Here is a 24,018-nt window from a genome sequence, read left to right as displayed (position 1 = left end):
TCGACATCCAGCAAATCAAAAATTTGGTATCACCCTATGGCATTTGTTGTTTGCATTTCAAAGCAAATGTGAAGTAACATTAATGAGCAGTAATATCGGGGACTGACATTGAGCAGTACTTAGTAAGAAATACAGTGCAAATGAATTAAAGTTATACATCCATTTATAAGTAATAGAATAAAAAGTTACCGAGGCACTAAGGTGTTTGTTTTTTTAGTGTTTTATTAAGGTTTTATAGAGATATAAAACCTTCCAAGTACGTCTGAGAATATCATGCCTGTACAGTACATAACATTCGTTTTCACAACTTATGCTGTTGCTGTTGTGTATTTTGTTCCATTTCTAAAATATATGTTATTTTTACAAATGGCACATTTAAAAGTGGACACCTGAAATTCTAATGGCTGCAATGCTGCTTCAGCCCAAGTAATTTCTTCATGAACAAGTTTTAAAAGTGTGTGAGTGCATCATATTATAAGGCAGTGGCAATTCAGTGTCGTCACCATAGTAAAACACTTTGCAGAAAAACTTCAGCTTTTTCTTCTTCTTAAAACAAAGGGAGGAAGTTAAACATTAATTGTTTGCAAAGCAGCACATCTGAGGAGGCACCCTTCTTCAAACTAATCTCGCTGTCTCCTAGGCTTTTTTCTTCTTTAACTAATCTCATTAGGCTGCATTAAGGCACATGCAGATATGACAAGCATGAATGTGTCAATGGAATTCACCCTCCACAAATAGTAAAATGTACCGCTTAAAAATTCTTTTTTAAAAAATGAAATACATCCATTTTGTTGGTTTGTTATGAGACTCGACTCCTATACAAAAAATTATAAAATTTACACCATCTGAGCTGCCAGAGAGGTTTTAAAAGTATCAATTCTGCAATAAAACTACTTTCCCCCACCACCACAGTCCAGAACAGGGCAGAATAAATACCCCATCACTTGAACTGGGGTTGGGGGAAGGGCAGAGGAGAACAGCAGCAGACCAACACCCCTGGGTAAAAGAGATGCATGATTGTATAATAGCATATTCCCCTTGTTAAAAACAAAACAAAAACAAAACAGACCTCTTAATCCTTTTTTAAAAACAAAAACAACAACACTGGAATTGATGGGAACAATTCGCCGGCAAACAAGCAGGAGTTGTTCAAGCAAAGAACCACAGTGGGGGAGCAGTTTTCATTGCGCTGCACCCCCTGTGCTCAGATGCCTGGACTGAAATAAGGCACTTTTCTTCCAGTGAGAAGCACCTTCCAAAGGAATGACACAAGGACAAGATGAGTCGGATTTCTGGTTAAAACACATGAGGGTTGATTGGATGGTATTCCCAGGATGCAACAGTAACGGTTCGACAGCAGGTGGGAAGACACAGGAGGCAAATATCTGGGAGGCGAGCCTCTACACAGAAGTGGTCACTCTGTCATTGGCATTATTGACCTCATTTTTGTTTGAATCCAGTCCTTTAGCAGCGTTCATATCATTCCGTAAATTCTCCACTTTCACTTTCATATTCTTTAACTCCCCAGGGTGTGGAGTGGCTCGCCTTAGAAGTGTCCTCTAAAAACAAACAGTGGAATAAATGATTTTTCTCCTTCTTGTGACTCCCCACCCGCCCCTTGTTAAGAAACTATATATATTCTTTAAAATGGCTTTTCAGGCTTGGCAATCAAATACCAGTGATTGAGTCTACCAGGAAATGTGCTGTCAACTTTAAAATAGCTGCTTAAAAATAATAGTAATAATAATAATAAATAAAATGTGGCAGGGGATAGACCTAATAGACCTAATAGCTGAAGGCATGCTTGCCGTGATGCAGAGAGGCAACATGCATTGAGGGGACAACCCACTCATCCTGTCCACCACTACACTGATCCAGAGCTTCCACTGCCTCTCCTGATTTAATTGTTATGGCAAAATAGGACTGCCTGTCATCAGCAGCCTGATTAAATAGCACTGGGGACAGGATAGTACCCTGCAGAACCCCATAGCAGAGATGCCAGAGGACCACAGAGCACTTACCCAACGCTGCTCTCCAAACATAGGCCTGAAAGAACGGAACCATTGTAATACAGTGCCCCCGATACCCATCCCACCGTGACTGGTCCCAGTGTTAGAAACTGAGATATGAAAGCTAGGACCTAAATGGCACCTTAAACCTAGGCTGTGGGTGCAACAACTGAATGTCTAGGTGCACTTTCTTATAACAAGAATACAAAGCTGAAAATGAATGAACTGCAGGTAAGTATTATGTTCATTTTTCACATGGTCTAGTCCTTTCCCTGCCCACCCTCTAATATTCTTAAGAGGGTCTCTTTTCCAGTCTTTAGAGAGTAGCTGGAAGTGGGGAGGCAGAAAAAGGTCCCCCTTCCCTTCCACTCTGCAGTTTTAGTTTGAAATTGTAGGCGCGGTGCCATGCCCAGAGCTGAGAAACTAATTGCACTAACGAAATTCCCTGTCGCAAAATGCGTCCAGAACAATTGGGAGTTTCAAAAACTGGTTGGTCCAGGAAGTATCCAAAACCACTGAGAGACAGAGCATAAGTAACAGAGATGCATTCCCCCTGTCTCACAAGGAAAGGCAACCAAGGTTGACTGGGTTCTAAAACCGAGTCTGCTTGCAGCAAATCTAGATAATGAATCTCATCCAAGAATACCTGCAGTTACTCCACAATCACCCTTTCCACTATGTTTGCCAAGAAATGGGTGTTGGTGACTGGTGTATAGATATTACACTCCATTGTGTCCAGAGTTGGCTTTTTAATAAATGGACCCACCACTGTCTTTTAAAGGGACTCAGTCCACCACTGCAGTCCCATGCATTTAAAAGTAGTCATACTCTGTATCTATTTTACCTCTGGAATTACATGTCATTACTTTTGGGACACTTCATGCTTTATGTGAAAAATGCACCCACATTGTCAACACTAATGTTTGAAGATGAGATGTTCATCAAAACACAGAGGATACATATTTCAATAAGCATCTGTTCTTCAAACTTGTGTACTGTGGGAAATGTGGTCAACATACATTACTTGTGAGCAGCCATAGCTGCAAAAAGACAGCTGATAATTCTAGTTTACATATGCAGCTGTGAAATGCAATTCTGCTCAGAAAAGTGACTGTAGCACCTTCGTAAAAAGCATCCACCACCATATGCATTCTGAGTCACGGCAGCTGCTGTTAGTTATGCAATGAATCTTTTCCCTGCTTTTAATTTTAGTTGATTCTGAAGAATAAAAATAAGTGAAAGTGAGGGGGGTGGCAGGCTGTGTGCGCCTGCTATGCACTGAGCAAAATTAAATTATTGTCCCATGATGCAGAAGGTGTGCGCGTGCACACACAAACCATGATATTAAATGAATCACAGCAATTTTAACTGCTTTATAGCAGCATTATTTTTAATATGAACTGTGCAATTTCACCAGTTACAGAAAGTCAGAAGGACTGGGAGTCAATTTGTTGCTCCAATATATGAGGACGGTAGAAGGGGCCTTTTGCAGTTCAGTTAAGTATTAATTGCAAGGAAACACTTTTGTTCTTACTCTCAAAAATGCTGTAGTCACTATTCAAAGCAAGAACATTCCTTTAATGCATATTTTAGGTTTGTACTGTGGACAATTTCACACATGGCATCTTTAAGTGTATACCTAAGGTATTTGTTTTTAAGTGGGAACGCAAACAGGTGTCTCATACTGCTACACTCCTGTATGAAGCCATGGTTGCCTGCCTGCCATTTGACATCTTCTGTGAGTAAAAAGCAATCATTTAAGTGGACCTACTTCACGGGCGTATTTGGAGGGAGGGGGGATGTGCTTTACTGGAGGTCTCATAAGTACAGTGACAGGTGCTCCCACTCGGCCCTCCTTCATTTTGAGCAGAACACTGAACATTTCCTGCCAGTTCAGGTGTCAATACAAATGATCATGTAATGAAGGCAGGGCGATGGAAGGGATTGTGGCGATGACAACAAACAGTATGGAAGGATAGGAGTCCAATGGGGGAGGGATAACTCCAAGGGCTTTGCTGCCTACAGGATGTTGGTTCCAAATCTTAGATCTTCCACAGAAGATGGATACTTCCATCCTGTTTTTGGAAAACTGAAGGGAACACCCCCCCCAAAAAAAAGACAATAAAAGTCAATTAAAGCTAGGATTAAGTAGCAACATTTTGCTACCCAGGGGTTTCTGCAAGAGTATCTGATTACAAGCATTTAACAAAATTGGCAATTTAGTAATGGTCTGCTGGTGCCGTGTAAATTAATGCCCGAATCATCAATAGTCCAACAAACCGTGTTTACGGCCCCACTTTTTCATTCGCTTTCCAAGAAAACATACCATTTCATTATCCTCTTCATCCTTTTCGTCTTCTAAAAAGCGGATTGCACTGACTCTATTTACGGCTCGTTCATTCCATGTCTCATCTGACATTTCATTTACCAAGCTCTCCAGTGCCCCACATCGGGGTAGGTTATCTGTTATGCGAGATAACAAACAGAGATAGAAGGTTGTTAGAGAAGTCAACATCAACATATATCCAACAGTTCAGATGTCAAGGTTTCCCCCCCCCCCCCGATAAAAACACACGTTTGACAATTCCATACTACATTCACTTGAGAGGTCAGCTGCAAAGATCTTGTGCTTATGTTTAGAAAAGACATTACATCACATTTGCAATGATACAGTCTTATCAGGAAATTTGGTTCATGTCTCCATATATGAGCAGACAGAGGCTGAAACATCAACTTTCTGGAACGCTTTTCTTTAAGACTGTTTCCCTGAAATGTAAATTTCCCCAATGCCCAAGATTGTCATCAGTTGCAAGTGCAAAGAAATCACTTCATGTACGTAACTCTTGTACTTGCTTGAGCTAAGAACATGCAATGTATTTAAACATCATCAAGAAAAGCTGTTCCAAGATCAAGTTAATGATTTGCATTTATTCAATAAGTTAAAAGTAAAACTACAGGGAATGGGGAGTCGATAAGCCATTATTATCATCACCCGGCAGAAGATATGCAACACTTCATAACCTCAAAACTACAATTTCTTGAAAACCTCTTAAGAGGCATAGCACACTTACATGATACTATGCAGCCAAGGGAGTTTTGTTTGCTTTTCTCATTACCCTGAAGCCATCTTGCTTCAAGTGAAATTGATCTGTAAAATGTATTTACCTTGGCAACCGGGCTCAGAAGGCATTTGAGGAAGTAAAACACATGTTAAAATCTTCTCCCCTACTTCAGGGTCTGTGTCTGTCTGGAACGTGAGTAAAGGCTGGGACTGGTTATCAGACAACCACAACGCCTTCAGCTTCAAGCTGGTGAGCGACATGGGAAGATGTAGCAACCTGGCGGAGAAAACAATCCTAATAGTTCTTAAACTGCTACGGAGAATAAAGCATTTCGGTGTTATGAAAAAGTCTTGTTTTTATGTCTGCAAAGAGGTGGAAGAAGGTGCCCCAAACAACCGTTTCCCCATGCAAGATCATACAAATTTAAATTATTACATGGTTTCTGTGCACTTTATGTAACTTACTGTTTTCCAACAAAAGATCAGCCTTACCACATTGGTTTTGTTATGTGCAGGCAAATATGCAAGAAGCATCTGATGTGATCAGGAAAGAGATTGGCATTTTCACAAGTATACATAGGTAGTGTCTGATCTTGAAAATTGCACTATTCCCCCCACCCAACTAACTCTTCATATGCCATGCATTTCCCTAAAAGCGTTGTGAGAACGGTATAGGTATTGCTGTAAGTGAATGGAAAGGGGGAAAATTAAATTCTCCAAACTGGGGGGAGGGGGATTAATTGCTGTGAACTACACTACAGCCAGACAGCATAAAGACTCACATCCCATTACAGTAGCTGCTGGATCTTAACACAGCACAACGGTCTAAGGAAGGGAGCTTTTAACCTCCAGTACCTATTTTTTCTTCTGCATGGAAAAGATAATAAAATGATACTAATATATCTGGTGTTTAAAAACAACATGCCCCAATCTCATTACAGATGCAATACCATTCTGTACAGCTATATCCCAGTGGAATAATAGCAAAAAATTAAAATAAATCTAAATCCAACACATCTCTTCATTTGACTTAAATTGGGAACTAACCTAAACATTCAACTATTAATGCAATTTTTTAAAACTGTCTTTATAACAGCTACCAAACTGCACATACCCCATCCAATGTAGCAAACACTATGCATCTTGAATACATTACAAAAATCATTTGGATTTGTTGTGCAGACGAGTACTTGCCTATTTCCAGCTACATCTAGGACATGAAGTTCTGTGGCTTGTGATATCTCAGGAGGAATCCTAGATAACCGGTTGTCACGTACTGAAAAAACATTTAGACTGCAACACCCACCAATCTGTTTTATGAAAAGAAAAAAGAATGCATTATTGTTGCAGAGGCACAGTATGCATGTAGAACATGGACTGTGAGTACTAATGTTACCAGCACACTAGAATACTCATGTTTGCCTTAGTAGTTGCTTTGTACAACAACAACAACAACAACAATTTGCTCCACTAAGGGGCAGTCTTGGGACACTCATTCTGATTCCTTCTCAGCTAACCCATTGGACGATGGATGCTTCAGAGACAGTATTTAAAGTTCTTCTGTTTAGCGACTAAAAGAGAGCAGCTGGGAACAAAGTTGATAAGCTTCAACAAAACATCTGAATTCCTGGTCTGATGGTTCTGCCACTGCTTTTTAAAATTAGGCTTCCTGATCTCATTTCCTTTCCCTACATACTACTCTGCATCAGGTGCTCAGGGATGTGTTTGTATATGTTGGCGCGCCTGCAAACCAACAACGGAATACACAAACCTGCTTGACCAAAGCAAGATTCATTGTCAAATGCAGCGGCATCTTCAATTTGCTCTATTTGCAGCTGAGGTGTTTTTAAAGCAGCAGTTGCTTATACTAAGTAAAACACCCACAAGGTTGCTCCATAGCAATTATTGAGACTGCGCTTATGCAAACTTGAAAACTCAGTACTTATGTAAGAGTGCACTGTAAGGCATCTTGCGCTCAAAAAAATAAAAAAAGCCATAATTTACATGAACCCCAATGATTAACTCAACAGCACAATGGAAAGCAATAGATTCAAGCAATAGATTCAAAACAAAAGCACTTAAGGCATACTATTTAAGTTACACAAAATCAGAATCGCCATTTTTTAAGTTAGCAATTCTAAGTAGGTTTTAAAATGTAATAAGACTGAGTAAGTTCCACTAAAATCAGCAAGCCTTTATTCTAAATGAGCATGTATAGGATTTAAGAGTGGGTCTTTTCAATTTACTGTGTCAAGTATCCAATTTCCTCTGAAATTCTATATAAGCTTCTGTTTACATTCACCTAAATTTCAGCGTAGCAAACACTATGCATCTTGAACTCAGGATATCATCTCACACCCAGGTTCTGTGAAGTTCAAAGCTTCATTTCAAGAGAATAAGCATTCTATTATAAAGAACTTCAACAGCACATGCATCTTTAAGATGGTCACTTTGCAACATGAATGGAATTTCCATCATCACATTTCTCTTTTTAAAAGGATACAAAGTTTTCTACTGTCATTACCACTGATGCTAACCACCAACTTAAAGAAAGTCTGTACCGTTTGAAGGAGACCACAATCTTTGTATCAACAAGCCACTTTAAAAACCCCTCTAAGCCTTGGTTATAAATCTAAAAATACTTTTTCAAACAACTCATTAAATTCTAGCTAGCTATTGGAGTCAATTCAATTTTGGTTGAATTGAATTTTCATTTTCATTTCCCCCCCATTACAACTGAAATCTTTTTTCCCCAGTAACCACCAAAAAAAGTATTCCTTTCATCACATTTTAATCTTTATGCAAACTTTTTGCCAACATAAATATTTCCATCGTATTCCCTTCCATTAGAAACAGGCATACTTTCCTCCTATTTTCATGCAAGGAGTTCGTAGTGGAAAAAAGCATGAGCAAGATGATTATATATTGTGTGTTTTTTAAGTTGCAGAGCCTCCCCAGGAGTGAAAAACCATGCACTAAAATTTCTCTAAGTACTCTTGACAGGATATGAGGAACCGTAGCAAAAGTATCCATTGTCTGCCTAACTGGTGTATCTCTAAAATGAAAAAACTGAGCACAATTATTCTGGTTAGTGAATGCTAGATGAGCTGGCAAATGATGCCCTGTAGCACACAAGGAGTGTTTTCTTTGAATGGTTCTGTGTCGAGAACAAGCAGAATGAGTTTTGGCCATGCAGCCTTCTTGAGAGGAACCCACCCCTTGAGCTGGAAAACCCCAGACTTTTGGGGGCAATGAAAGTGCAGCCAGTTGGAATCATCATGCATTGAAAGCAGTTTGGATGAAAGGAATCAGTGCAACCGTGGACAGAACAATACTTACAAGGTTACAAGAGTTTACCTGACTCAATTTTTCCAAGCAGCTAACAATTAAGAAAAACACAAGAGACAGTTGTTTGATATAAACACACACTATTATTTCAAAGGACAAGACAATACCAGTCTTGCACAAGCACACACACTCTATGATGAGACATTTTTTTTCTCTACCGGAGAACTCAACATTTCCGCTGCTTCACTGAAACTGGCTTCCAGCTAGTTCTGCATTGAACAGCCTTGAGCAATTTGCCTGGTGAACTGACCACTACATGGTGAACTGTAATAAATCTGTAAACTGACTAAATGAAACCATGTGAGAAGCTAGTTGTCCATAATGCTGAACTTTGTGGACCTAATCCAAAACATGGTAAAGTATTTGCTTACCACAGGGTCAGATAATAATGACCAGTTCCCCATGTGTTTGCATACATCCTAGCGTGAGTTTTGCAAATGAATTACTATGTGATAAGTGCTTGCTTGCTATCTACACTTCATGCTCATATGGAAGATGAACCCTTAAGGGTTCTCTTTTTTCTATTTTTAATAGGAAAGTTGACTATCCAGAGCACAAAAATGCTACACATTTAATGGCTGGCTACACACAGCACATTCTAAATATCTACCACATATAGTTACTTTTAAAATGCCATAGTTTGCATCTGAGCAACATTAACCAGGTTGAACTATTTGCTACCATGCAGCTCTGTCAAAAATAATAGGTGAAGATGTAGCATCCAATCAAAACTTGTAAAATATCAACTGTGAACTAATAGCCCTTCTTGAAATAATCACCTCCGGTTTTTTGTGTGAAACTTACACCTCCACTTCAAAAATTACAGAGTTCCCTAGGCATGAATGAATCCCTAGGTGAAACAAAATTCTGGTCTTGAAACTTTCCGGTGAAGTTCTCGGGTGTTATGTGCACACTTAGGAATTTGAATGGAGACAAGGGCTTAGGGTTTCTTTGTATCCCATTCTGTAACATGGGGACACACTGGGTTCAAAAGGATGGCTGTTCAGTACCTTGAGGTTTACTGATCTTGCTGCCAAAATATTTCGCACTTTGAGGAGGGGGGAAATATCTACAAATAGTGGTAAGGAGAGTTTGCAGAAACATTTACTTACATGCAACAATTAACAGAAACAATGATTACCAGGGAAAGCATTTTAGTGGGAGAATCCATTCTACTTTCGTGGCAAGCCAAATAAACAGGGTTCAAAGAGCATAAGAATATAAGGGTCTGCTGGATCGAGTGCATCTAGTTCAACATCCTGTTCCTACAGTGGCTAACCAGATGTCTATGGGATGGCCACAAGCAGTACTGGCATACAGGGGCATATTGCCTCCAACAGTGGAGAGAGAACATAGCCACAATGGCTTGTGGCCTTGATAGCCTTCTCCTCCATGAATTTGCCTAATCTTCTGTTAAAGCCATGCCGATTTGGTGGCCATCACTGCATCTTGTAGAAGTGAGTTCCGTAGTTGAACTAACATTATTTTCTAAACGGCATGCACGTTCTGAAGCATCCATGCCACGACACTAATCCAGAATATCCTCTCGCCATCTGACTAAGTCAAGTGATGAATAGCCAGTGACTCTCTTGATATCATATTTGCCAACAGTTTTATTAGTCCCAGCTGCCAATTTATATATTTAACCACCATTTCATTTTTATGTATTTCTAGATACCTAATGTATATCTCAAAACATGGCTCAAGTGCAGGACAAAAAAACACAACACAAATGCAAAAAAAAAGTCAAAAATAGCAGACGTTTGAATCTGGTTAGTTGAATTGCATATATGTTCCTCTGACCCCTTTTGGATAACCTGGTATGACTGAAGAGTATTGTATTCATTTGTGCATGTTACATTGCATACCAAGGATCTTTAGGGGCTCTGATTCTAGACTTTGTTAAAGATGCCCATTTGCAAAAAAGGGAACAAGAAAATAGGTGACAATACGACAGACAAAATTCGTATATATGTATATATATTTATGATCTCAGAACTCCAAAACTTCAACATTAAGTGATGATTTGCAGGTGTAAAACAGCCACCACTAACAAGCACCAGAGTTTTTATATCAGTGCACATCATTTCAGACAATACCTTATCAAAGCAGCTGCCCCACATCAAATGCCGAATAACAGAGCAATGAAATAAATCACTGTGCATGAATCAGCTGTTAGTTCATATGATGATTTCAAACAGGTAGGAATAAAAGAACCTGACCGTCACTTCATCAAACCTGCCTGCCTGCCAGAAGCTGCCTGCCGAAATCCACCCACTAATCTCCCCATGTCAAACCCCTTTGCTATTAAGGCAATGCAAGCCCACCTCCTTTGATCTCACCTGTCAGAATTTTGTCAAGGTTCCATCCCAACACTGCGCAGCAGAGGTTCTCATTATCACACTTGGCAGTTCACTTTGTCATATTTCTGTAGGTGGCACTGATGGCTATGATTAGCTGCGGAGCAGCCTGAATAGCTGGTTTATGTAACACCAGACACAGTTCACCACTGGCAATATGAGGTTTGAAGCTCTGAAACAGCTACTTATGACATCATGAAAAATACCAAAGAGGGTATAGGGAAATAAATCTGTGAATATTCAAGATCCAGAGAGTGAGCAAAACTAACTGGACTTTTGAACAGTTAATGGAAGCAAAAGGAGCGACCTATTAGCAGCAGAAGCGACACTGGAAGCTGGTGTTTGTGACATCCCTGGACAGGAGAAGAAGGGCTTATGGGTCTGGCTTATACCATTGCCTGACTCTGTACTAAACAAAAAATAAATTGGCCACTAATTATTTAGGCTGTAGCCAAACACTTAATTGCATGGCACTACAGAGCAGAAAAATTACCCAAGCTTTTTGCTATGCTTCTAAAAAACAAATAAAGCACATGCTATCATATTTAAGGTTCTGTACAGAATATGTTGATACATTTGAAGCTGAACTCCAGTATTTCCTTTCCTGCTCTCAACAAGACAACTATTTGACTCAGCATGCAGTTATCTCTGTACTATAACACAACAGTCAACCTCGTGTAGCAGCTCATTCTGTACAATCTGAAGCTTTCACAGTAAAATGACAGGCTGGATCTACAGGCCCCCAGGCACAATTCAGGTCCCTCAGATATTTGTGACAAATTAAGTGGTACACAGAAAGAAGGCTAAACTCACCAGGCTAAAAACTGTTTCTTATCAGACCCTACCATACATGTGGCACTCAGTAAAAGACAAAATTCTATTTATAATTTAATTTTATCTCCAGTTTTAAATGTCACTGACATCAGAAGAAAACAGTCAGCTTCCTGAACTCACATTTTCTAATCAATGAAGTATCATATAACCACCAAACTTCTCTACTATTGTATGAATAAAACTGTAGAATAAACTCTCAGGGTGGTATTCAATGCTAGTCCTATGCAGAGCAGACCCGCTGAAATTAATGGAAATTACCAATTTAGGTTCGTTAATTACAATGGGTGTACTCTGAGTAGGACTTAGTTGAACACAATCTTCATTCTGCAGTAACATCCAATTAAGGATGCTGATTTGCTTTGCTTTCAATTAACTGTTCTCATACACTTAATTGTCAACATATTTGTTGGCTGAGAATCTAGAGAGTAACCACATTTGGTTACGTTCCCCATGCTTTCAATGTAGGACAGGGGTGTGGAACTTGTGACCCACCAAATGTTGAAATCCAACCCCCATCATCCTTGATCATTGGTCATGTTGGCTAAGGCTGATGGGAACTGGAGTCCAACAACATAGGGAGGGCCACAGGTTCCCTACCCAAGTGTAGAAGCTCCCAGGTTCAGTCCCAACATCTGCAAGCAGGGCTAAGAAAGACTCATCTGAAACCCTGCAGAGCTAAATGGAGACCTGGTCTGATTTGGTATAATCCTATATAAAAGGGTATGAGTACACTTATCCAAGGCTATCTCTTTATACTGGCCCCCCTTCACATTTTCTAGCCTGCAGAACCACTCAGGATTGGTGATACTCAGTGCTCATTGCCCCCATCCATCATGCCTATTCACAGATACCAGATATATCCGGACAGGCCAGAAAAATCAGCATCCAAACTACAAAGAAAAGGAAAATTCTGAAGACCTCTCTGACTTGGAAGCCTAAAAGTTCAGGAGCATGTGGCCAACTGAACCAACAAACCTATGTTGACCTTCAAGGGCTAATAAGGCTGTTTTTGAAATGTTTACTGCAATGTAGCAGTAATCCCATTGAGTGGCGAGGGCAGAGTTGAAGCCTTTGTGTTACTAGGACAAATCAAACCTACTTCCAGGGCCAAGGCTCCTGCCACCAGGCTGAGTCTGCAGAATTTGTAAGGCTGTCAGCTGGCAGACTCCTCACCACACTGCTCCATCCCTGCAGTCTTTCAGTCTCTGGATGTATTAAATTAAATTTCTTCTTGTCATTTTGACTTTCACACCATGTGTGGCTTTTCTTATTTATAGCACATGTTCATATTTTGCTGAAAGCAAATGTTATCAAACAGCTACACTGGCAACAAAAAAAAACACACCACCAGAAGCCTGTCGGCTGTCATTCCAACCCCCCTCCCACCCTCCTTAAAAACCAAAACCAGTTTCACTCAGCAACAAAGCAGAACTAAAAGCAAACCAAGCAGATTACATGTGCCCAGCACAGTTTTTGCATAAAATGAAGAACGGAAGACACATGTGTGTGAAAGTAATTGTGTCTGTTGGATGTTATGCCACAGTGACATTTGTTAGCCTTAAAGGACACTGATTTAGACTAAGATGGCAGAACTGAAGCCTACGTTTACTTCCAAAAGTTGCAATTCCCAAGGACTAAAGGGGACATTTGCAAGGTACACCATGCTTTGAAATCCAGAAACATTACATTGCAAGGTACATGCTTGCTCAAACAGATCACGGGACTTCCTATGAGGAACCTAGGTCTCCTGAGGATTCTCAGCAGATTTGCGATAGCAAAACTATTAAATCTTTTTTTTCCTGCAATGCTTTTTGTTTTGCTGCAGTAGACTAAGCACAGCTACCCCTCAGTAAATTATTCACATGGAAAGACACAAGCACTCTGCAGGTCAGAACCTGCCACAGACAAGAGCCTGTGACAATAGGACTGCCAGCAATGCAATCTCATCAGTGTGCTAAATACAAAATGTTTTTTTAAAAAACCCTGCAGATGTTGTATAGATATCCAAGAAGGCAGTGTTCTTCATTTCATTTGTTACAAGCACCCAATGCCATTTCAAATCTTGTGACCTTGAGACGAACTTCTGCATAGTAATTTTTAACCATAAAAAGCTAAATGGCTAACCAGTAATACTCATAATTGCTTGGGACTTTCAAGGGTATTCTGATAGAGCACCACACATTCAGCAGCAATTAGTGTTCCAAAACATTGCCCTGGGAAAGGAACTGGCCTTCTTTCTTCCTTTTTCTAACTTTGAAAATGCTTCATCTGCTGTGTTGAGTGGATTTTGATGGAAATTAAGAGCTCCTTTCAGATCTGGGATGTCCAAGACCATGAGAAGCGAAATCATTTCGGCTAAACCACTAGACACCAGCCACAGCACATTGGACAGTAAATTGCCTTTTCAGTTATAGACTGCTCTAACACACTTCCTTACTTTCTTACGTGCATTTATTTCCATCCACCCAGGTCCACTTATTTCAGGTTTTACTAGTCAGTGCAGTCCAAGCTCTCGCCCTACTACATTTCATTCTAGTTGAGAAATGGGGAACCTATGGCTCTCTATTTGTTGTTGGGCTACAAGCCCAAGGCTGCTAGCTGAATGAAAATGACATACCTTTTTACATGCTGTCCAGTTTCCCCTGCAAAGACAAACAACAGGGATATTGCTTACCTCTTTGGGTAAAGACACTAGTTTGTTTCTGTCAGCATTCAGTACATTCAGCTTCTTTAGCCGTCCAATGCTCTTCGGCAAAGTCTGTTTCAGATCAAAGCAGAGCAATGTCAGTGATTACCAATACCACCAGCTTTTCAATATGTGTTTACCTTTCAGAGCAGTTCCAGATGATACAGGTTGTTGAGATTTAAAGACTTAAGATTCCAAGGTGTGTGAGCTCAATTAAGTTCTCGGGGTGAACGTGGTGGGGCAGATCAGAGCAAAGCAAGGTCATGTTTGCACTAACATGACCTTTGCCACCAATCCTCTGCTACAACCATGTGACTATGACCTCACTGCTGACTCAAACCTAACCCCATCCCAGGTAATGAGCAGCGATGGCAGTGCCAAGAGGAATGCTCACCACCACATACAAATTTACATATGAATAACCTGAGGATGAAGCCGCATGTAACAGAGTTAAGTAACTATGGTGTGCACTCTGTTTTTATGTTTGCATCTTGCCTAGAGAATCAAAATGCTGCTGTGTCATTCAGAACCCTCCTTGCTTCCTCACCTCTGCAGCCATTACTGCTTTTGCCTTCTCCTTCTCCCCTTGCTTGAAAACACAACATCCCAAGATCCAACACCATCCTAACTTGGGCACCCGCCTGGAAGTGTCAGAAACAGCTGCAACATAGGCAGCCATGTCTAGGGAAGCTTATAATGTTTAACAGACCACTGTATTTTAATATTTTGTTGGAAGCGGCCCAGAGTGGCTGGGGAAACCCAGCCAGAAGGGCAGAGTATAAATAATAAATTGTTGTTGTTGTTGTTGTTGTTGTTGTTGTTGTTGTTGTTGTTATTTCCATTTTCTTTTTCTACACTGCCTCTATTTCCAGCACCAGGAATCTGAAAATACTTTTTGTGCACTATGGATTTCTACCACCTCATTCCAATACCTTTAAAACATCTAGTTGATTTAAGAAACTTGCCGAATTATTAGGCGAGCTTTTGTGCCATATGCAGGAGCAGTTCCCCTGATACAGGAGTGGGTGGGTGGAGCTGCAGCAATAGCATTTGCACAACCCCACCCTCATCGCTCCCAGTAAGTAGCAGTGACTACGCTGCTGGGAGGCTATTGCTGCTGCTCCACCACACTGAGCAAGTGCAAAATGTTGGAGGTTTTAAATTAAAGCCTCTCTCCCTCTGAAGATATAACCATCAGCTTACTAAAGAACATTTGCAATCAGATATTCATTTGGGGAGATATGTGGAACCAAACCCTTTTAATCAAGGCTTATCCATTATGAGGTGAATGCATGTTAGGAAAAACTGGGTAGGGAAGAAAGATAGAATGATACAGTAGTGAAGTCCTACCATCCAATCTTGGCAAGTTTCTTAAATTTGGAACAGGTGTTCCTACTACTAGAGCAGTGTTTCCCAAACTTGGGCCTCCAGCTGTTTTTGGACTGCAACTCCCATCATCCCTAGCTAGCAAGATCAGTGGTCAGGAATGATGGGAACTGTATTCCAAAATCAGCTGGAGACCCGAGTTTGGGAAACACTGTGCTAGAATGTAATGATGGGACATTTCACCCAAAGAAGTCATAAGTAGCTTTTCCATCCCTGTGGTTTCTTAAATATGCAAGCAAAATAAACAAATATATAAATAAGCAGGGTAAGCAAAATATATTTATTAATCAAATGTGCTTTGGACCCTATGGCCCTTCTTTGGGGAAATCAAGATCCAGTTCCATTTTTTGTGTGGGGGCGTGTTCTCCTTTCTGTTGCACTTTTCATATATGCCGCAGATGTTTTCTGAATAATTTGTTGTAACAAGCTAGATACAAGTAACAGCTGCTTAAAACTGAAATCTAAGTTTGTTCTCATTCTCTGTTAATTTTTCCTAGACTACAGCCTCCATAGTATGCATAGTATGTGTTTAAGAATGCACACTGAAGGGTACTAATTCGACTGTCTTATATTTTACTAGTCATAAGTTGGAAAAACAAAGATGCTGCAGTGAAAATGAGTCAAGATATGGCAAAAGGCTTAATTACTGCCACTCATTTGAAGAGCTGCAGCCATACTTACCAGCAGCTGGTTTTCTGTGAGAACTAACTCAGTAAGGCTTTCACAGTCTCCTACTGCTTCTGTTAACTGAACAAGCCGGTTCTGGTCCACCTTCAAGATGGATAGGTTTTTTAATTTACCTACAAGCAGAAGAGAGAAGTTTATGCTAGTTGCTTTAACTGCACCAGTAGCAAATATGTGGAATAAAACACTTGAAAGACATCATTAGCAGGTATTCTAAAATACTTGAGGTGTGCCAGCAAAATTTTGTGGTGATGTTGTTTCTAATAAGGTCTTTTCAAAGATAATTATTTCAGGTATGTTTATAATCTAGAAAATGAGAAAACAAAACTCCATGTGACTTTCATCTAAGTGGTGTTATCACCCAAGTTCTTTAATGATAGCTGTTGCAGAACAAGAAAGGACAATATAGTCAAGAACCGTTGAGGTACGCCTTCCCTCAGATAAACTGAGAATAAAAGTTAGGAAGCAAAAATGTGCAAACAACCTTCTAAGTGATTTATGTAAGATGAGCAAGCCTGGATACACCTGGCTTGCAATGTTTTTAGCCAATGAGTGAATTCAAAGCAGTGATGGATGAGTGAGTTGTTTAGATACCAGGATACAGGAATCACTGGGGTTTAATGGGGATTAGTCTTAGATTTCTTGTGAGAAAGCAACAGGACAGTTCACGATGGGAGCAGGGTTGTCATTATCAATGCAGATATAGGTAGACCGCTATGTTTAAACTAAGTTGATTAAAACATCTTAAAAATCAAATAATTGTAACACAATTACATTATTCAATGAAAACAAATTCAATTTTAAATTTATGTTAGTTATTTCAGTGGTTCTACTGTGCAGCAAAACACTGAAAAGTAGGGAAAGGCTTTGTTTTTATTTTTAGCTAAGCAATTATGAAAAATGCTGACCATATGCTTTTCCTTACTATTTCACCTGTAAAAGCAAAATAGTAAAAAGCTTTTTAAAATGAAGGAAGATTACTCTGTTTTCCACAGTCCCTTATTCGTGTCCATGGTAGATCACAGTAGATCACGGGACCCTCCCCCCACCCCCACCCCATAAAGCTCAATGATTTATAGTGGGAGTAGATCTTGAAAGTTGGACATGCCTGCCTTATGACACCTCCTCTTTCGAATAAATCTTCTGTGCACACTTATCTGTGAGTAAGCTCAGCTGAGAACAAGTGGGAGTTATGCATCCAACAAACACAATAATCAGGCCAAATTAAATTTGGTTAAAGCCACAGAGTTGTACCAATGCATATGTGTGTACGTGTGGGGGGAGTCCTTTATAGTACAAAGCTGCATCTCGGGTTAAAGGAAGCAACATTTGATGCATATTATACCAGCACTAAGTCTCCGTTTTTTGCCATTTTATGGTAAGTTAAGTGAGTTTAAAATGTGATACTGCCCATTTTCAGAGTACTTTCTTTTTGTTTAGCAAGGCTAGCAAAATGTCTTTTGCTTGTGTTTAGCTGACTACTGTAAAATTGTAGTGGCTGAGACTATTTTTTTGTAGTTTCTGAAAGCTTATGCCATAATAAATTTGTTAGGTACTTTAAAATACTTCACAACTTGCTTTGTGTATTCGGTGCGGGGAGGGGAGACAACTACTTTGCAAACTGCACCAGGGCCCCCAATCACCTTTTTCCAGCCTTGATTTCAATATATCCTCAACAACCCTATAAACTATGTTAAGCCAACAGTGGTTGGCTTCCCGAGGCTACCCACCAAGCTTCATAATGCAGCAGGGATTTGAATTCTGATCCAATTCCATATTTCCATCCACTGGCTATAAGACACAGGTGTAGAAAGTCATGCATTTTTAGGATAGTTGCTTTTTGGAGGGTGGGGCAGTTTCATTTTTAATGCTGTGACCACAGCAAGAGAGTCTGATGAAAGGTAATTAATGGCCTCATTCATAAGCTTCCAGTTGCCCTCTCCGTAATAGGTAATTGGTTATGTACTAATAAAAAATTGGCAAGGCACAGCGAGCAAAAAGGAAACTGCTGACTGACTGCTGTGGGCTATATCACCAAGAGTTGGAGTACTAAGGGCAGCAGCCAGGATGTTTAGCAAGTGGGAGGAAGGCAAGGACAAAGAGGGAGAGGCCTGGGCAGCACCAGACAAGATAAGGCAATCAAAATAAAGCTTGCGAAAATAGAGATATTACAGTGGGAAGAATCTCATGTGAGATGTTTTCTTAAGAGTATTCCCTTACTGTACCTGAAAACCATTGTACTTGAGTTACTATTATTTTCATAGCAACATCAATATGTATAGTGCTTTAACTAAAGCAAAAAAAATAAAACTAGCTCCCTGCCCCAGGAAGCCTGCCAGCAATAGTGGGAAAGGAAGAAATGTCGCAAAAGAAACAGGATGGATGCAAGCAAATGAATTTGCAGCTATCACACGTCATTTAAAAATGACAACAGGACATAAATGGATTTGAGGGAGAGAACCATGTTGGTATTCCAGAACAAAGCTACAGGCTCAAGTGGGAGAAAGATTTAACAGCCTGTATCATGGAAGATGCAGGAGTCTTTTGAGCAGATGTGGGTAGCAGAACAGAGAGTGACTAACTACAGCTTACAAGTCCATCTGAGTCTAGAGTAGCTAACATTAGTCTTAAGCACCAATTTACTAAAACGGAAGCAAGCTGTGGTTTATTGTACTAGTTTGTTTTTCTCTCTCACCTTTCCTCCCAGGATCTCAGGGTGTCATATATGATTCTTTTTCCTCCCTTGCTTTATTTTCACAGTCACTGCAGGAAGTAGGTTTGACTGAGGAGGACCAAATGGCCTAAGGACAACCAATGAGCTTCATGACTGAGTAGGGATTTGAACCTTGATCTCTCCCAGGTCCTGGGCCAGACATTCTCTAACCCAGGCTTCCTCAACCTCGGCCCTCTAGATGTTTTTGGCCTACAACTCCCATTATCCCTAGCTAGTAGGACCAGTGACCAGGGATGATGGGAATCGTAGTCTCAAAACATCTGGAGGGCTGAGGTTGAGGAAGCCTGCTCTAACCACTAGACAACCCAGGCTCTCTTCACAGCTTAAAGTTTGGATACAATACTAAATTGTGGATAGACAAAAGCAGAAGCTATTACTATTCTGCTTATGGTCCTGCCTGAGGATGAAAGAGGCTGGAGAATACATGAGTCAAAGAGTCACACAAACGCAATCTTGCAACCCTAAACCAAGGCTAGTGTTATGTGTAAATGTAGCCAATGTACTGTGATGTCCTTTACCAGCATTAGTCCAAAGCAGAAATTTCTTTGAGAAAGAAATTGTTGCATTAGAAATGTTTGGACTTGATTAAATTCTTGTTGCTCTTTATTTTATTTTATTTTAAAAAAAAACACTTTTCACTTACCTACGCCATCCGGTAGCACCTCAAGAAGGTTCTGAGAGATGAGTAGGTCAGTTAAAGACAGCAGACCGCTTATCTCTTCAGGCAGTTTTTCCAGTTTGTTTTCGGAGATATCCAGGCATAGCAGGTTTTTCAGGCTTCCTATTTCCTACAAGACAAACATCTAAGCCATGTCTCAACATGCAGCACCCAGAGATCTGACAACTGCCCCATAACAAGATGCTTAACAGCAAAAGGGCAATTCCTCTCTGCCAGACGACAACTCATTTCTGATGATATCACAAGTGATTCACCAGTAAAACCTCTGTGTGCAATACCTAGCATGTGCTAACAGTCCAAGTTAATTTGCTGACTTATGAGCGCAACCCAGCCCTGCCAGCCAGTCATTCATTCAACAGTAGCCAACACCCAATTCTGAATACTATTCAAGGTGAAAGGGCTAAACATGTAAAAGCTTAGACACACAATTAGTAAATCAATCCTTGCTGACTAAAGCTTCAGTATCAGCATATGGGGAACCTGCATCTGCATTCCTTATAAGAAGAAATATGTCTAACAGGGGAATATTTTAACTATTTAATCTCACTGAATTGTATACCACATTTTGCCATTTTACCATCAATGTTTGGATTACAGTTAGCCGAAGATATGGGTGCATGTTCCGATTGTAAAATCAACGACATTTATGTTGAATTCTGCTCACATGCCAGCGAACCCGCACTATAAAATCCACACCTACACACATTTTCTCATAGTTCAGTTCCCAAGTTATCAAAACACTCGTGTTGCTGAATCGACACAGGTGGAAAGATAGCAGAAAGCAGACATTCCAAAACAGCAGCTCGCTCTTTCTGTGTAGAGCATCTCTCAGGTTCCTCATCTTCCAAACAGAAAACTGTGAAAAGCAGATGTGGGCAACCTGGAGTTCAAGGGTCAAATGCAGCCCTTTAGGCTCCAAAGCATTCCCCAGGCCTTACCCCCTCTGCTTGAGCGACACCTCTCATCATCTTTAAATACATTTACTTGACTTGATAAGTCTACTGCTTGCTTGGATAGAGGTGTGTGAGGAGCTGCAGAAACATCTGGCATTTGAGTAGCTGAAATGTAGCCTATTCTACAAAGGTAAGTGCCCCATTCATTACTGTGCCCATTTTAGTCCCTGCCCACCTGCCCTAATGTTTGCCTCTGGTCACACCCACTTTTACCTTTAACCCCCCTTCCCTGGCATGTGACCATACCCACCCACAAAAAAGGTCGACCATGAGGAAATAATCCATCAGGCTGAAAAGGATTCACCACTCTTTGGGGGGCTTAATATCCTTGAGAGTCACCTACTTCCCCCTCGAGATTATCATGGCCCCTTCCACTTCCTTGCAGTTACATGACACAATAGCTGTCAACTTTTCCCTTTTCTTGCAAGGAATCCTATTCGGAATAAGGGAATTTCCCTTTAAAAAAGGGAAACATTGACAGCTATGCATGACACATAAGTGACCTCTCCACTGTGAGGCAGAGAGGGAAACCGATCAATGCCTAGCAATGGGTTTCTGGAGGAATCACTGACATCACATCCCTTCCCCTGTGCTTCTTCAGCTTCAAAACACACATACAAAGATGAAAAGGCATTTACAGGCGGAAATCAAATATTACATAATCTTTAAATGGACACTTTGTCTTTTTTTAAATAACAGGATATGAAGGGCTTAGATTTCCCCTTCAGTCATCCAATAATAATAATGTTCGATGTAGTTTAGTGTAATTTAAAAATTTATGAGAATTGTCTCTTACCTGAGGTAATTCAGCCAGCTGGTTCCCATCTAGCCAGAGATCTTTAAGATTATAAAGTGCACCTATAGTTTCTGGCTGCAACACGTGAGAGAAAATGTATCATGAATACCATTGCAAAATACTTTTAAATACACAGGGGAATCCGAAATAACATCATTTCTTCAGCTAAGTATCCTTTATAGCCAAATAAAGAATGCAGAACTCCTGCAAGCATTACGCTTGTGTTTGCTATATCCAAAGCAAAGAAATCTCACAACAAATAGGTGCAGCTATTGATAAGGAATAAACACAAAACCTGTGTCTCCTCCTGGTTCTTGGCTGCTCAAGCATGCCATTACTTAACACTGCTAACAGTTCAGAACTTCAAGGAGGAGGAGAAATGGTATCTCAACATGTTGCAACAGCTCCACTTCCAGGGTCAACTCCTGATAACCCTAACCACATCCCAAAACACTCCAGCCAACATTCCAAAGCCCTTTCTTCAGTTCATGGAAGTGAAATCTTTTCCAGGCAACATTCAGAGATACAGAGTTTCTTGATTACAACCACAACCTATAATGTGCATGAAACATTGTAACGAGAAGCGCTTCATTTTCACCAACGACAGAAGGGCCATCTCCCTATGTTCTAAAGTGCTGGGATCTAAGAGTTTCACATTATTCTGACGGGCCACTATTTTGAGAAGTTACGTTTTATTATTTCTTGCTAGAAAAACCTGGTATTTTTTTCTTTCTCTTTAAATGAAATTATATGACCCGCTTGAAAGAGGAACATGCCAAGAAGAGCAAAATGCCAAGACAAACGGTGCAACTTAATGCCCTTAAGCAAACTTACCCCCAACTTGCAATGACTCTATACTGCAAAAGAGCCACACACACACACACCTCCTCCCCCCTGCTTTTTAACAGTGAGCTTCCAAAACCACACTATAACATTAACTACCATTATTAAGAATTTAACCTCAGAATATTTTTAGTTGCTGTAGTCTGTCTTCAATGCACATTCTCTGTGGTTATTAAATGAGAGCCTGCACTGTTTTTAATTTTTTTTCATGCTCTGCCTTCAGTGCCACATCAGTGGATGAGGGAAAGAAAGTAAAAAAGAGAAGCAACTGGAATGTTAATCTTGTCTAGCTTTGGGGAGAATTTTAATTTTGTGTATATATCATCTATGCATTAAATTTGTGATTTCATACTGTACAGTTTGAGCTTATTTTAGTGTGTGAGTGTATTTGTATTTTTAAACATGAATTAAACATTAAAGCAGTTGAGGAGGGCAGGTGGGGATTTTCTCTTGATGTGCTTGCCATTTCTGTCACCAGTGAGGACTGTTAAAAAGAAAAACACTACAAACTGTGAGAGGCATAAAAGCAAGTCTTAAAAAGAATTTGCAAATTTTCAAAATGGGGGAAGGGAAATATAGTTTTGGAAAGCTGAAAGCTGAGGAATTAAGTAAGGAGAAGAATAGTTTAGAGGCAATGACTATAAGGACAAGCCTACAAAAACAATCTATACAGGAAACATGATGGGTGAGTCTACATAAACAATAATCTATACAAGGAAGCATCACCAAGTTGTGACAACCTTTCACTCTTCTATGGCTGGATACATGTCATGTGTGCATTTATACATTACCTGCAGGAAAAAGAAGTCAAACAGAAGAAAGGTAATGCTAATTTTAAGTGCTCTCCATTTAACCCAAGAAAAGCGTATGGATGAGAACAAGTGGGCATATAAGTAATTTCAGTGAGTTTACATTTCATTACAGTGGTACCTTGGGTTAAGTACTTAATTCATTCCAGAGGTCCGTTCTTAACCTGAAACTTTTCTTAACCTGAAGCACCACTTTAGCTAATGGGGCCTCCTGCTGCTGCCGGAGCACGATTTCTGTTCTCATCCTGAAGCAAAGTTCTTAACCCGAGGTACTATTTCTGGGTTAGCGGAGTCTGTAACCTGAAGCGTCTGTAACCCGAGGTACCACTGTAGTATTAACTTTTTTAAAAAGAAGAAGATGATCATCCTAGACTAGACAATGGTGTGAATAGCCCATGGAACTCAAAGTGGGAAAGCAGAGTAGTGGGATTTTTCAAGCTCTCTCCAAAGTGCATCTTAAGACCAACTGTCCATGTTTTAACATTGTCCTATAAGAGATGTGGTGGCTTTCCTTCTTAGATGTTGAGAAGGTGCCAACTGGAGGGCAGTGAGTCTCAACAGCAGATTGCTGGTTATTCTGCTTCAGGAAGTGGAAGCAAACCACAGCCTTCCTCCGAGAGGCTGTTTTCACTCCATTTCATTTGAATGGGATGGCTGCTTGGAAGCTCCTTCTGCAAACCCTTGTTATTCATAAAAGCTTCACATCCATGGACCACATGATTTAGATCCTCTTCTCTTGATAAGCTCTTGATGAGCAACAGGTGCTGCACTTGTGTACCCAAGATGGAGTTACATTCCCCAATAACCTTCTATAGTCTCCCTGCAAGAGGTTCCTT

At 40.2% G+C, this 24,018-nt stretch overlaps 1 protein-coding gene across 1 annotated transcript in view; it reads right to left on the bottom strand.

Moving 5' to 3' along the window:
• Positions 1 to 204: 204 nt before the first annotated feature.
• Positions 205 to 24,018, bottom strand: part of LRRC1 (leucine rich repeat containing 1) — a 59,968-nt gene continuing 36,154 nt past the window's right edge. Inside the window, exons 7-14 of the mRNA XM_083607306.1 lie at positions 21,531 to 21,605; positions 19,746 to 19,890; positions 16,366 to 16,484; positions 14,287 to 14,370; positions 6,265 to 6,380; positions 5,175 to 5,347; positions 4,336 to 4,472; positions 205 to 1,559 (exon numbers count right to left, since the gene is read on the bottom strand). Of these exons, the coding sequence (XP_083463432.1) occupies positions 1,401 to 1,559; positions 4,336 to 4,472; positions 5,175 to 5,347; positions 6,265 to 6,380; positions 14,287 to 14,370; positions 16,366 to 16,484; positions 19,746 to 19,890; positions 21,531 to 21,605 (1,008 nt within the window). The 3' untranslated portion in view covers positions 205 to 1,400. The remainder of the gene's footprint in view (positions 1,560 to 4,335; positions 4,473 to 5,174; positions 5,348 to 6,264; positions 6,381 to 14,286; positions 14,371 to 16,365; positions 16,485 to 19,745; positions 19,891 to 21,530; positions 21,606 to 24,018) is intronic.

Source organism: Podarcis filfolensis (assembly GCF_964270895.1).
Source record: "Podarcis filfolensis genome assembly, chromosome: 3".
Taxonomy (NCBI): Eukaryota; Metazoa; Chordata; class Lepidosauria; order Squamata; family Lacertidae; genus Podarcis; species Podarcis filfolensis.
Note: the sequence above shows the minus strand (reverse complement) of the source record. Positions and strands in the feature narration are given on the sequence as shown.